The 15844-nt window shown below is 40.4% G+C and overlaps 1 protein-coding gene across 2 annotated transcripts; it reads left to right on the forward strand.

Annotated features, from left to right (window-relative positions):
• The first annotated feature begins 362 nt into the window (after positions 1–362).
• On the forward strand, positions 363–3897 carry LOC103706568 (probable receptor-like protein kinase At1g80640). Of its 2 annotated transcripts, none has more exons than XM_008790712.3 (10): positions 363–787; positions 1434–1592; positions 1705–1955; positions 2045–2177; positions 2266–2329; positions 2445–2541; positions 2653–2755; positions 2895–3013; positions 3122–3211; positions 3297–3897. In XM_008790712.3, exons 1-10 carry the CDS (start codon positions 592–594, stop codon positions 3459–3461), a joined length of 1377 nt encoding a protein of 458 aa, XP_008788934.2. In that variant the 5' UTR covers positions 363–591; the 3' UTR covers positions 3462–3897. The 2 variants fall into 2 exon arrangements, with proteins under 2 accessions (XP_008788934.2, XP_008788933.2); XM_008790711.3 differs by having other exon boundaries at positions 364–787; positions 1434–1598.
• The last annotated feature ends 11947 nt before the right edge of the window (positions 3898–15844 follow it).

Here is a 15844-nt window from a genome sequence, read left to right on the forward strand (position 1 = left end):
TAATGTTGTCAAATTATTAATTTTAATTGAGATTTAAATGCTATATCAGATTTTTTTAAAAATAATTAAATAATTTTAAGTGATATACTCACCATTACCCCGAAAATGCATGTATTCTCTCTTCTTTTTTAAATATAAATATAATAAAAATAAAATTTAGTGAATTTTTTATGATTTGCTTAATAAAATTATGGTCTAATAATTTTGTACGTATGTCTCCCCCGCCCAATCTTCCACTTGCCTTTGGTAACCGCCACATGATTGCATCTTTATCTGGGCCCCACGGAGATAAAAAGTGGTCTCCTGTTTTCCGTGCACCAGGTCCCTGTCCCACCTTTATTTAAAAAAAGGGAAAAGAGCCATTTAGAAAGCCAAGAAAACAAGCCTCAAAAGATCCAACTCAAAAGGCCAGGTGTATGTGAGAGAGAGAGAGGAATTCAAAACAGAAAAAACCAAAGCGATTTAAACTGGGCTGTTGCTATGTTTCATCATTTGGATTCCCTCCGCACTTTGGTCTCTTGATATCCTCAACTGGTTTTGGAGATTTCCTAAATTTTCTTGCTGTCTTTTTTATCGGCGGGGGGCGGAGACATGAAGAGGCCACCATCACCTCTTCTACTTCCATGCATTCTGGTCTACTCCTCCTTGCTCTTCCCAGCTGTAACCCATGGCAGAGGCTCCCCCATGCTCTCTCCCTTCATCTCCCCCCTTCACTCCCCTCAAATCCAACCCATTTCTGTACCTCCTTCATCTCTGGCACCATCTCCTATAGGGAATAATCTAGCAGGTGCTCGCTGATCTCTCTGTTTTTTCGCTGTTTTCTTTTGGGGGATTCAAAATTTCTAAGCTTTCCACACTATCACATCTTGTGAATCTTTGCCTGTTTTTAGTGTATTTTTTTTAAAAATTTCTTGAAGTTTTGGCATCATTTTGAACATGTCTTTTTGGGTAGCATGTTTGGCTGGTTTAGGGGAGAAAGGCCGCTCCTTTTTATTTTAATCCTGTGGAGCGTTGCAAAGATGGCTTTTTGATTCCATGGCTGCTCCACGAGCAACTTCTCTTTTAAGGCTAAAGAATGCCAGCAAGTTTAAGGGAAAAAAAAGGCTGCTTGTTTTTTCTCTAAATCCAGTGTTTTTAGATCGTACTATTTCAAAGATCGCAGCTTTTTGGAAGCCATCAGGAAGGAACAGTTTTTCCCCCTTTGATCATCTTCTTAACTGTTTTTTTTTTTTTTTTTTTTCATAATGACTTGTTTTGCATTTTGTTTTGATTTTCTTTTTCTTTGAAGCTCTATATTTTCTCGAGTGATCCAAGATTTGTTTTTTTAAAGATGAAAATAGAATAATCACATACTTCGGAAACAACAGCACTTTTTTTCCTTCTTTCTCGGAGCATTGCTGAAGTCCATCTATCATGTGATCTTCTGAATGCAGGGATGCAGATCATAGTACGTCACAACCATTTGCACAAAGAATTGATTATTGCAATCGTTCTGGCCTCTGTTGCCGTGGCTGCGATCATTGTATCAACATGTTGGGCCTGTCTCTTTTGGCGAAGAAATCGCCAAACTCTCGATTCAAAGAATATTCAAAGTTCAGGTTTATTCTCTTCTTGCCTTTCATTTGGATCTGCCGTCATGATTCTCCAAATTGTGCTTTTATGTTTCATTCGAACTTAACATGTCAAAAATATTAAACATTGTAGATGGTGCTAGAGGGCTCACACTAGGTCCAATCTTGAGCAAGTTTAATTCGTTGAAGATGACTGGCAAGAAAGGATTGTGGGCTATGGTTGAGTATTCATTGCTAGAATCGTCAACTAATAAATTCAGTGAGAGCAATATCTTGGGAGAAGGAGGATTTGGCTGTGTATATAAAGCTTGCTTTGATGGGGGACTTCTTGCTGCAGTGAAGAAATTGGATGGTGGTGGCCAGGATTGTGAAAGAGAGTTTGAGGTGAGATCTGTAGATCCAAGTCATGCTTGTTTCTGTCTTCCCTGTGATTAATGTCATCGCGTTCAAGTTTTCCCTTTTCTTATGATCAGAATGAGCTGGATTTGCTCGGAAGAATCCGGCATCCAAATATAGTTTCCCTTTTGGGTTACTGTATTCATGGAGAAACAAGGCTTCTTGTTTATGACTTGATGCAAAATGGATCTCTGGAAACACAGTTGCATGGTATTCTTGTACTTATCTTTCCCTTCTAGCGAAATGAAGCAAGAAAGCTTGAATTTTGGCTTATTTTCTCTTTTTACTACTTTTGTAGGGCCATCTCATGGGTCAGCTTTAACTTGGCACATTCGCATGAAAATTGCACTTGATACAGCAAGGTTTATATGTTAAATGACTTTCACTTGTCCGGTTATGGTTTTTAGTTTTTAGTTTTAACAGTTATTTAGCTACTACAGTTGCCTCTTTTGCTGTTATAACTTTGATGCAACACAGAGGGTTGGAATATCTCCACGAGCACTGCAATCCACCTGTGATTCATAGAGATCTAAAATCATCCAATATACTTCTAGATTCAGAGTTTAATGCCAAGGTATCTGCAAATATTTTTTGTCTTTTTATCGTTTTCAAATCAATGTTCTCCTCTTCCTTGGTTAGAAAGTCAAGTTCTCATTCTCTTTTCTTGAATTGCCTTTGGGTCCAGATTTCAGATTTTGGCCTTGCTGTGACTGGTGGAAACCATAACAAAGGCAGTGTCAACCTTTCGGGCACTCTGGGTTATGTGGCTCCCGAGTACTTATTAGATGGTATACTAGATCCCTCTTATCCTGTTTCTCTCTCTCTCCTCCGACCAATCTGAATTTAAATTGTTATATATATATATGCAGCGCAGCTGGTTTTTTTTTGGATTAAAGTCACATGTTTTATGCATTGCTGAATTTTCAGGCAAGCTTACTGAGAAAAGTGATGTTTATGCATTTGGAGTAGTTCTGCTAGAGCTTCTGATGGGAAGGAAACCGGTTGAAAAAATGGCACCATCTCAATGCCAATCTATTGTCACATGGGTATTGGGTTTAATGTTGCCTATCCCCAATTTTCAATTGGACCATTAAGTGTATCCGATCTCAAATATGAACGTAGCAATTTTTTGACATAGATTTTCTTGTCTGTAGGCCATGCCCCAGCTCACGGACAGAACAAAGCTTCCAAACATAGTGGACCCGGTGATTAGGAATACAATGGATTTGAAACACTTATACCAGGTTTGTTATCTGAACCTAGTCTTATTTATCTATGTAAGTACAAACTTCGGTCCTTGCCAACCAGAACGATCACGTCATTGTGCAGGTTGCTGCCGTTGCCGTGCTGTGTGTCCAGCCAGAACCAAGTTATAGGCCATTGATAACTGATGTACTTCACTCGCTCGTTCCTCTGGTGCCCACAGAACTTGGAGGGACATTGAGAATTGCAGAGCCATCTCCTCGTGCAAGCCATAAGTCTTCTTCTCACTAAGCATACACGTGGGTGACATACTTGATGAGTGTTGCAAGCCTGCAAGGAGTACCGAGGTCTACAATTATTGACGCATAGGTTAATTTACTCATATCTGCCCCATTTCTTGCCTACAATATGGCCCTAGTCATTTGCAGCCACTTCTTCCATTTTCCATTTTGGTTCACTAAATGGGGGCTGGTTCACTTGAAGGAAAAATCTCATTCCCTCCATCACTGTTGTAAAGATCAACTCAGGTTGCTTTTTTGCACTTGGGAAGAAAATTTGCTTGTACAGATATGAGTTAGTCTGACATCATTTTGCAGATAATTTTGAAGAAACTTAACTTCTTCACTTGGAGTTCTTAATTCTGAAGTTCATGAGAAATAATTTTCAATTAAAACATGTGAAACTCCTGGTATTAATGGACAACCACTCAGTGAGCTTTTTGACCTAAGTGCTGTCCAAAAAAATTCACCTGAACTCTACTTCCTGTGCTCCTGTGTTTAGTCTAATCTTTGTTTTGTTCGATTTTATATTAGCAGAATCTCTTGATATCATAATAAGTAATCAGCTTTTTGTTTTTTGGATCTATATGGCTGCACTCCTGTGAAATAAAGAATGAGTTCAATCTGCTTGGTTAGTGACAGACATTGTGAAATGAATGACACTGCTAGGTGTTAGTTCTGAACTCCACCAGCCGCTACTCATTGACTCACCCTCAAAACCTGGAAACTGAAGTATCACAACAGCTTTGTTAAAAAATTGCTGGTTTTTTATAAACGGATGCTTTCCTGGTGGATAGACAGAATTGGACTTTTGTAGCGTATTCCAAAACCATTCTAAGGTTCCATATTTCTAGATTGTTCTGAGACTCATCATGCCTAGGCACCAGCATGACTTATCAGTTTTGAACTGAATTAATTTGATACTCGTGATCTATCAAATTTGTAATTGACTTGTAAAATATGAAGCAAAGGAAGTTTGAAAGATATTGTTCTTCCAGTATAAAAAACGAAATGTAAGTGTATTCTCAGATGTTATGCTAGTTCTATACCTTTTAACCTCAATAGCGTGCTTTAGCAAGAAGTACCTGCTGCTGCAAATTTGCAGCAACTAAGTGACCTCACTAGGTCATTGCTTAGGTACTGCATGCTATCAGAAGTTATTTTACAAAATTAACTGGATATCTAGAAGTCCTGAATTTTGAAAAGAGATTTTGATGGCTATGAGAGGAATTATGGACTTCATCTTATTGGTCGGCATACAAGTCTTTGGGAGGCAAGGTTTTGAATCTCCGTAGGATGGGGGTGTCCCGGCTGTCCCATCCTGTTCCTATGAGAAAACAGGAGCGGGACAGGGTCGAGACTTGAAACCTATCCATGCAGGAAGAGAAAAAGAAAGAGGAAAGAAAGACAAGAAGGAAATATGAAGAAAAGGGAGAAGTGAAAGAAGAAGAAAAAGGGAAGAAAGAAAGGGAGAAGAAAAAGAAAGAAAGAAAGGGAAGAAGGAAGAAAGGAAGGAGAAAGAAGAAGAAAAAGGAAAAAAGAAATAGAGGAAGGGATAAGAAAAAGAAAGAAAAAGGAGAGGAAAGAAAGGTAGGTAGAAGAAAAAAGAATGGAAGGAAGGAAAGAAAGAAAAGAAGAAGGGAGGAGGGATAGAGGATATTTATCGGGATGCATGACCACGATTACCACCGATGGGGCGAGACAGTAGGGCGCCCTGTTCATAGAGAAACCGGGATACCCCTATCCCACAGGATTTAAAACTTTGCGGGGGCAACCTCAAAGAGGCCTGCTTGAACTTGATGCTGAATTTCTAGCTATGGCAACTTGGCCAGGAGAAGGCCTGCTTGACATTCAGTAGAATTTTAGTGGCTAGTTAGGTTTTCTGTTAACCTAGACTGGCTTCTGGAAATATAATAAACTCATCTGGTAGCAACAGCAGATCTAAGCTCATTTTTGGCTTATCAATAGTTTTACCATGTATGGTCAAACATGTCTATGCGGTAATTGGAAAGTAAGTCTGTTGCTCCCATGGCTGTGATTTCTTGGCATACTCTTCAAGGTATCTGGGGAAGATTGTGGACATGAATCACGAACTCACAATGTTATACAGATTTCATTCTGTAAAAGGATTTCTGTAGAAGATGAAAGGAAGAGGTCCTCAAATGTTGACAAACTGCAGGATAGCTTTTGATTTCTTCTGAAGTTTCGAGGTTTCTACCTCAATCACATCCGTTCTTGCATATGTTGAATTATGTCACTTGATAAATATCATTACATTCTGTGCTAGATGTCCCTAATGTGCAGTGCCATTATAGTAAAATAGGTAAGGAGGATCTTCTCAAGGCCCTGAATTGAGAGCATACTTCTTGTTTTAGTTCACATTTTTTCAAAATTTACGTTCTTGGAGTTGTCTTTATATTACTCAGATCTCACACTATGCGCCAGAATTTTACATATCTCTTAAAGAACGTCAGGTGTACTTATGATGATCATAATAAAGAGTTGTCCACTGCTTCATTGACAATAAATTAAAGTGAAAATGATAATGTTTTGTCTGTTTTTTTTTGTGATGATAGTGTTTTATGTCAAAGTGAATTATGTGCAGAATGAGAACTGGAATAGATTCTGTTGTTGGTTCAAATTCCAATGCCAGCTTACATGTGCACAGTCATATTTCAAGAACTCAGTTAGTATTCTAGAATGCACTTATTTTAGATGTTTGAATAAATTCAGAGAGTTCATCTGAAATGCATTCTTTCGGGGCGATTATCTGTGAACTGATGTGACAATTGATAAATCAGAGGAGGGATGAATATATGAGTCTCTTAGTTGTAGAGAATGTCTGGAGACTATTCCAACAAATATTATCGAATGCACTTTTACTGGGAATACCATATGAAGTGAGAGATCCTGTTTAAGTTTTCCAGCCAATTTTTTCGGTTCAAGGAGGCAGAGCTTCAGACAAGAACAGAAAAAGAAAATTATAAAGCACAAAGAAAATTCTCTTGTGATGGTGCCAGTGACACTAAAAAATAATGATGATGACAACAGATGTAGCAATATTGCCTTCATCTTAAAGTTGAGCTATACAGGGTTTGTAGTTTATCAGTGAAAGTGGCAACATGGAACCAATTAACGTGGTATGTTTATAGAAGTTTTAATTAGGAGAGACTTTTGAAAGGCGTGGATGGAAGTCGGAGGATGCATGAGGAAAAACTTATTTTCGCTGTGCTACAGTCGTTGATGGCATTGGATGCAGAAGAAAGATTCATGGACTGAATCAGATGGGATATGGCTTTCTTGATATGTGTCTTTAATGGTGGCTATGTAGCTGATGCCCTAAAGTTAAGCACATATGTGTTTCGAGGAGTTACTAAATAGTCAGATTCTTAACTGTGGAAGCAATGTTTTTGGAGGACAGATGTTTGGTGCTAAAGACTAGCTCTATGGAACTCTTAGTAATTTCTCTCTGCAGCATGAATGTTTTGACTTGTTGATAAAAAGATGCTACTCTTTGGTTATTTTTGGATGCATTTTAATCCTTACATAAGAAGCTGAATGTTCTGCAATTTCACATAGCCTTTGGTAACATAGGTTGGGAGCTAAAATGATAGCTTAGAATAACTGGTCATTTCAGAACTTTCAATCAAAAGTCACCTCACAAATGGAGCAAAGGCAACATAATTTTTTTAAATGTTTCCTAGTTTATGATTAATTCTTTCTGCTTACATTTGGATGAGATATCTAGGTTTCCATCTCACCACCAGCAACTTCCCAACTTAGGTGGGTCCAAGGATACTACGTTGATACGTCCTTTTCTTCCGGATATCCAGCCATCAGTCATTTTGCTGTTAGGGCAGGTGCCAAGTTGGTGAGATGTGTAGAACAAGGCAACCCTAGACAGTAGAGAAAATGACACGCTTGATGGCTATGAATCATATGGTGGGTGGACTCAAATAAATACAATCACGGGAACGAAAGTAACTGTTTGATAAGGATGGTGTGTTGCATGCATGCATGAGGCCATGCGCTGTAGTATTTATTTATTTCATACGTTACCATATTGTGGGTAGTTGGTATATTTAATTTGATAGGAGGAAAATATAGCAGTAGAAGTAGCTTTCTCAGTGACTCAGCCACTGTGATTAGTTTGGTCCAAAAAGGCTTGAGCGGAGAGGGAGAGGTACATCCCTTACTTCGAGATATTTGGGATACGGTGAGTGATGGAGTGGTCTTTCAGGCTAGAGAGACCAACGGGGTAGCGGACTGGGTGGCGGCGTATTTGGCGTGCCACTCAGAAGACACCCTATGGGCAGGGAAGGGCGAATTTTCTAGAGCGTTGTGTGACTTTGTTTTTGCTGATTCTACTGGGTGTATTCATTCACGTAATATATGAAATACCCCTTTTTAGAAAAAAAAAAAAAGCTTTCTTTTGCAAGTTACATCGTCATCATGGGGAAAAATTAATAATTTATATTATGGATTTTTTTTCCAGTGTTACCATGAATTTGTCTACCGACAATGATTGTTTGAGTATCTGAGTTTGTTTTCGCCGATCAACCCCCATATCGATCCAGGTCACCTAGTTTGACTTGGATACAATTGAAGATGTCAGCTTACCAAATTGATAAAATCTTTGGTAGGTGTACCAATTGAATTGTAATCAGATCTCACCTTCACCAAGGTACCCTTGTTACTTAGTCCATTGTTGTTTATCAGAAGAAAAAAAAAAGATAAAATTGCTTTCCAAGGAGAGTGGTATAAATTCATTCTCGTTTATTCTCGAGACCATTGCAATGCATCTAGTTTAACCTTGTTTTATTGCTCATAAGAAAATGGAGCTTTATACATTGGAGAATGTTGTAAGGATGAGACTGGATCCTCCCACCAAGGTCAGTTAGATGACCCTTGAGGAATTCACTCGAGTCCGGGTTTCATATCAACCAGGACTGAAAAAGTAAATTAAATCTAATTTTTATTTATGTCGGAATCCTCTATGGTGCATATTTTGCATTATAAAGTGCTGCAAACAAGCTCTATTTCTGATCAATCTGAACTCCTCTTGCTTGCTTGCTTTATGATTCAAACTCCAAAAGAGTGCGTTGGTGAAGTTTTGAGCTTCACATCGCCTACTTACATGGAGGGACTGCAAGCTGCGGTGGCCTCTCAACCCCATATCTTGTCTCAATACAAGGGAAAGGGCAGTAAGTGCAAATGAATTCCTTACTAAATTTCTCCTGTCTAGGTAAATGAATATGTCCAATCCAATCTCTGATCACACTCCCCTGTTTCTAAATTTTGTAGCATCTCTCAACCCAGGCAGTAGTTTTTTTTTTTTTTTTTGGTGTACCGGCATCCCATTACAAACCGTGAGAATGCCCTGAATAGTCAGAAAGCAAAACATGCTCTAGTGCCACCGGCACTCGCTCCAATCCCCTCCATAGCATGGCTCCAAAATGGTGTGCAGCGAATGAGGTGACCTAGTCCGCCGCACTGTTCGCCTTTCGAAAGACATGCGTGGCTCTGAAGGAGTCCAACTCTCCCACAAGATGGCAGATATCATAGACAAGAGGGTGCAGATCTGGCCTAACACGCCCACTCCGAATCCAGTCGATAACTGTAGTCGAATCTCCCTCAAGTAGGACCCGCCGAGCGCCCAGGTGCACTCTGGCCTGAACGAGGCCCTCCCATGCCGCTCGCAACTCTGCCACTGGGATAGACTCATCAAAGATACGCCGACCTCCAGCCGCAATCAATCTGCAGTCGTGGTCTCTGATCACATAGCCCACACCACATCTGCTACCGCCCTCTGAGATGCTACCATCAAAATTCACCTTGAGGAAACCAAGGGGTGGGGGCTCCCAAGATACCATCGGTATTGTCGCGTACCTAGACGCTGTAGGAAAAGAGGAACCCCAGATGTCCCTGTCGCCTCCAGGTGAACTCACAACTGCAGCGCTCACCAGCTCGTATGCATGTGCCAAGGCTTTGTCCACTACTGATCTTGAATAGAATCCTCTGCTCTCGAAGATTCTCGCATTTCTGTCTAGCCATATGTGATATGCCACATATGCCCATGCCACTCCCCTCTTTGCTATGTCAGATCTCCGAGCAGAGTCTCTCAGCTGTCTCAAAAATGTCTCCGGCGAAGTAAATCTATGCTGCTGGGTCAAAGTAATGTCCCAAACCTGAAGTAGCTTTAAACTTATTCGATATGAGACGTGGCACAACATATTTGAGGACTTCCACGGCTTTGTGAAGGAGACTTGGAACAGTGGATTAAGTTGAGGACTTCCACGGCATGCAGCAGTCCCTTGAGCAGTGTAATGGTGACAGATCAGGCGACCTGCAAGCCAGAAAAACTGCATGCCTAGCTGAAATACATGTAATGGATGTTATAGAAGAATCTACCCCGCTAGCTAGTGATCAGAGAGAGTCGAGAGAGGGCTAAAAATGAGTTACGCTTTCTGGCTAAGGCTGAGGAACATATTAACAACAAAGATCAAGTCATACATGGTTCAAAGGTGAGGGTTAATATACCTTTTTCAATTTGGCACCCAGTGTTGCTGCCGAAGAAAGATGATCCTCAGGGTCCTGGAGCTTTAGACCCATTAGACTCTTGAACGGGATTTGTAAGATTTTCACTAAAATTCCGGCAATAATAGACTTTTAACTGTGATTGATCACTTGGTGAGTAATGAGCAAACAGCTTTCATCACACACACACACACACACACACACACACACACACACACACACACACACACAGAGAGAGAGAGAGAGAGAGAGAGAGAGAGAGAGAGAGAGAGAGAGAGAGAGTAATTGCTGAATGGCAGCACAGGAAATCATCCATCAATGTCATAAATCAAAGGTTGAGAATGTTTGACCTCAAATTGGAATTTCCTAAAGGCTTATGATGCTCTGAACTGGAACTTCATTTTGGATTCTTTGGAAGCTAGGGGATTTGGTAGGATTTGGCCAGGGTGAATTTCTGCCACTCTACAGGGTGACTCTGATGTTTTAGTGAATGGGAGGTGTGAGGACTAGAGAACCCAAATACCTTCCGGCTAGCCATTTTGGATGAAATTTTAGATTGGTACAAATGGTATCAGAGCGAACTCAGTCCATAGCCTATGCGGACCAGAGGACACTGCAACACGCGTTAATGGAGGCTGACCACGGGCCTATCATTGTACATGTGATTATATTTGAATGGATTTGAATCCTTAGCCTGACGAGGACGACAGGACTTAAATAGAGGAAGTATATGAGGACTCGTGCGAGCGTGTGTTTAGTCTCCCATCGGTTATTCGTCGAGAAAATCTTAGGTACTTATACAGGACTAAGAAACCCAAATAATACCTTTCAGCTAGTCTTTTTGGGGGAGGTCCTCGGTTGTTACAGGAGAAGTAGAAGCATGCTCTTTAGTAGAGGTCTCAAATAAGGTGATCCGGCTTTGTAATCTGTCATGGCGGTTGATGCTCTAGACAAAATTCTTAATAAAGTACAGGACCTGAGGAGATGAAAGTGAAGGGTTCTAGCACGCTATAATGGGCAGCGGAAGTTAGGAATTTTAAAAATTTCTTGATAAAGTTCCTTAACATAAAACCCTTATAAGCCAAGATCACCTTAATGGAAGCAATCAAATAATATAATATAAATGCAAAAATAGAAGAATACCTCTAACGCTAATCCAATGTGCAGAATTTTCACTAGGTGCCCAAGTGTTCACCCTCCAATGTTGATCCACATGAAAACTTGATTTAAGTCTTAAGCTCCAAAGACTTTGATACTTAATGCAGAATTCTTCTAAAGAACTCTAATGGCTTGCTTTCCTTTCTTTCTATTTTTCTTTAACCTTCTAAAATCACTTCTAATCCTTTTGTCCTAAAGAAGACCATCTTGTCTTGGCTTAGGACACACTAGAAGCAATGCTAGAAAGAAAGAAACTAATGTAAGAAAGAAAGAAGAGAGGAGTGGGGTGGAGTTGGAATGATGAAACCCATGAAGTGCTAGCCTATTTATAATAGGTGTAGGGATGCATCCTTGGAGATGCATCCCATCCACACATCCTCTCATGAAAGGGCATCATCTAAAGGGCCATATCAAATAAGAGGAGATGCAGATCAAGTGAGGAGGTGTATCAAATGATATGTCCTTTCATGTGGTGCCATATTTTGACCAAGTCAACATCACATGCTAATCACATGTCCATCACGCCTCACCTCTTGATCTTTCATGATGATGATCTAAGGGCTCCAATGCAAGGCGCCATTCACTTGACCCATTATGTCTTCATCCAATGGTGGGATTAAGATCCAATGGTCAATTATGATAGCCATCATCTAACCCAATCCAATTGGGTTAAACCAACTCTCCATTATGTCTTCATCCAATGGTAGATCAAGATCTAACGGTCTAGATTGAATGATTTATTAAATCTAATCCAATTAGACTCAAACCAAGCCAATTAGGTGCCAACTCTTGGCTAACCCATATTAGAACATGATCTAATCAAATTAGATCAATTAAGAATCGGATTCGAATCCAATTCGAATCAAGAGCTAAGGGTTTGTAACACCTGCTAGGATGTCTATCTTGCAAACATGATCTAATCCAATTAGACCCTTAATAAGTTTTCTTGTGTGTGACCCATTGGGTTCCATACTTAGCCAGCAATAGGTGTGAGTGCGAGTTGACCCAACTTGATTAGAACTCTTCTAATCGATTTAAGTCTAAACTGCGCGAACCCGAACTTAACAATTAGAATCCTTTCTAATTGGTGATCGATTAAACTCTTTAATTCGATCAAACCTATAAGATAAGATTGACGTCTAGCAACGTGTCATGTCTATCCGAAAAATATGGAATTTGGTTGAAATACCAAAAATACCCTTCAGTGGCAAGTTACCGTGCAATTCAATCCTTTAAACAAACTGCATCCCGAATATGTATATGAGTATGAATATATGTCAAACTCAATTTCATATTCATATATTTTTCAATCTTCTAATGATAATTCAAATAATGAAATATTAGAAACTCTTTCTAATTTTCATTGTGCTTTGATCAAAGGCTTCCTGAATTATCATATGATTAGAATAAATAGAATGCGATCTTCTCTTACTAGAAGTGATTAATTTCTTGTTGACCTACTCATAACCTTCGTACACAATCCACCATATCCAGAAAACCTCGTACATAACTTATTGTCATGAATGAGTGGAAACCAAATATGGATTTATGTGCACAAGATACTATGGTGATCTCAGGTCAAAGGATCAGTTGCACAACTCCCACTAAGAAAATCATCTTTTGACATGTAAGTAAAACTTCATAAGATTTCTCTTTGTAGGTCAATTCAGTGAACTCATTTCTCTAATGAGCACCCACATCTTTGTATTAGTATCTTCACACAAGTGATTGTGAGATCAATCACCCTCTGCATCGAGCATACATAAGATGTGCCAGTCTTTCCGGTAAACATTGATCCCCGACTCAATGTACCAATGAGCGAGAATATTTAAGATTAGGGTTTTAGGATTTTAGGTCTCACTAGTATGATCTCATCATAGCCTCAAAATCATTGCCTTAATCTAAGGGGTTCATCACAATATAATCAACAGCATATGATGAAACACAATGCCTTTATTTATATTAAATGTCATGTACATGATTTGGAAAATCAAAAGAAAATCCTTCACAATACATATTGCGATTGGCTTGTAGGGCATCTACTCTTTCAGAAAGTGCAGTTAAAAGCCTCCAATACGCAAATGATATAGCAACATTCTATAAGGGGAAGAGAATGTAATTGGCCGCTTCGAATTTGTTCTCAATGCATAATACTTCTTGCTTGCAAAAGGATCAATTTCTACAACCTATAAAGTTTTGAGATAAGAGGGCGGGCATCGGTTGCAACAGTAAAATTGAGACATTATGAACTAGACGTTAGAACATTATATTCACCAACACGAGGAGAATAGAGTCAGCAAACATGTGAGGTAACATATATAGGGATAAAGCAAGAAGGATATTGAATCGTTCTCTGGCTGACCCCATTCTGGATCATATTATCCAGATTACTAGCTCCACCTCTAATCCTTCCTACACATCTGCTTTCTCTCAAAGCTCTGTTATTTCTCGGACGGCCATGTTTGTGCTTCTGTTCATCTTGCCCATGCGTAACCATCTTTCACCTCAGAAAGATTATAACGCACTCGTAGCTGGATCCCATATAATTTCTCAGTTGCCTAAAAGTTGCCACTGAAAATGCAGCATTTTCGATTTATTTTCTTCTTGATTCGGTTAAACTCCAGTTCTAAGCCCATGGGCCAAATGGAGCGTAGGTATGTGTCCTGATATAGAAACATGACGTATAAGAAAATAGCACATGAGGAGATCATGCATGGCACTCCATAGATCATTGATTTGAGGCATCCTTGAGTTGGTAGAAATGATTGGCTTCCATTTGCTATGAGTAAAGCTCCAAGCTAACCATGGAAAATCTTTCTTTATCAAAGAATATAGATCTGGATAATTGTATTGTAGATTGGTCTCCTTCCTTTGTTCTTGTCTGGGAAAAGATTTGGACTTAAAAGGCGAATCTTTTGTAGGATGTCTAACAGCTGATCAATAGAAAAGATCAATTATCTTACGAGTTTTGAAATAATTAAAAGAAATTATTTCTGAAAATAAAAGATGCGAGGGTATCAAACTGTGTGTGCATGGCTTGCGTTGGTGAAGATCAGAAGACACGTCAAAGGGATAAAAGATGCAATATTAAGATCTTATGAAAGAGTTCAGAAGACTTTAGAGTTTATAAGTATTCAAACACATTGAACACAAGTCGGTCTTCTTATGCATGTGTGCATGTCATATTTGTACATGCATAGCCAACATGCATGTATAAACAATAGAAGCTAAGAATTAATATAGTGGCAAATGAGTCAGGTCAGATTACCTATGATCGAATTGTCAATCTAAACTTAACTCATTGATTAAATAGGTCAAAAATCAAAACCAAATAAATTCTAACTTTTTTATGAAACAAGTAATGCAATCCGACATAATTTATTAGCGAATGAGTTAATTAGATTAAACATATTAAACAGATCTTAAATAAATTAAATAATTTTTAAATAGATTATGTGGATATTAAATATGCTAATTATTAAATTGTCCATTGATTTGGGAACCGATCTAACTATTAAATAGATCAAAATAGATTACATAAGCCAGGATTTTAAATCTGAATTTGGTCTCCTTCATAAATAGGTTAGGTCGAACCCATATGATTCGGACCTATCCATGCCAAACGCAAGCTTCTAGGAACCAAAACAGGGGAGGCGGAAGCGGTCAAAAGTAGGGTTGACGCACGGTTGGAAATCCGGCCGCGATTCTGGCCGGCACAGGTGGCCCAGTGAAGGGCGAGGTCCGGGCGAGGTGGCGGCGATGGTACCTGGCTCCGGCGAGGCTCCGATGGGGGCGAAATTGCGAGGAACACGGACGCCAATAGGCAAGAAATCAATGGCAAAACCGGAAAAATGATAGCAAAATCGGCGGTGATTTGTGACAAGTCTTGGAGCGGGGTTTAGGGCAGCCTCATACGGGGTGGCAGGCTCTCTACATAGCTATCGCAGCTAGGGTTTCTAAGCTGATTCAGGCAGACCTCGATTTTTGGGCTCATCTTGGACTGCGTGTTGCCGGCCTCGGCGGCGAAGTGGTGGTAGAGGTAGGACTTGGGGCGGCTCTGTGGGCGGGCGAGGCCGGTGTCGCAGAGCAAGGCGAGGGCGGACTGGGCGTTGGCGTGGCCGGCGGAGACGACGGCCTCGAGGTCGGAGGCTGCGGAATCCATGGCGGCGGGGTCGCAGGAGGAGGCGACGGAGATCATGGCGCGGACGCCGAGAGGCAGAGGGCCTTGCAAGAGGAGGGCTCGAGGATCGGCGCCAAAAGCCGGGGCGTGGTCGTTGTTCGAAGCGGAGGCGGGCCCGGGGTCGCTGAACTCGTCCCATTCGGGGGAGTCATCGGCGTAGTGTTCGGGAGTCCAAGAAGTCCTTGAGGCATTGCGGGACTCTTGGAGGACCGGTGAGTGGTGGGGGTACGCGCATGACCGGCTTCAACCGGTTGCCTGTGGATAAATCAAAGCCGTCTACACTAAATCGGACGGCCGGGATACGCAGAGGTAACCTTACAGAGTACTGCGGCAAAATGGCGATACTAGTAGTATCCCGTTTCACGTTCGTCATTTCAGACAAAACCCAACCTGCTCCTACCCGTCAGCCGCTGACGGGCTTTTTTTATTTTCCTACATAATTTTTATGCGGAGCATCTCCACCCTTTCACTTTTTAATCCGACGGCCGACGTTTACATTTCCATAGAAATAACTATGCGCA

The sequence above is a fragment of the Phoenix dactylifera genome, chromosome 11 (genome assembly GCF_009389715.1).
Source record: "Phoenix dactylifera cultivar Barhee BC4 chromosome 11, palm_55x_up_171113_PBpolish2nd_filt_p, whole genome shotgun sequence".
NCBI classification, from domain to species: domain Eukaryota; kingdom Viridiplantae; phylum Streptophyta; class Magnoliopsida; order Arecales; family Arecaceae; genus Phoenix; species Phoenix dactylifera.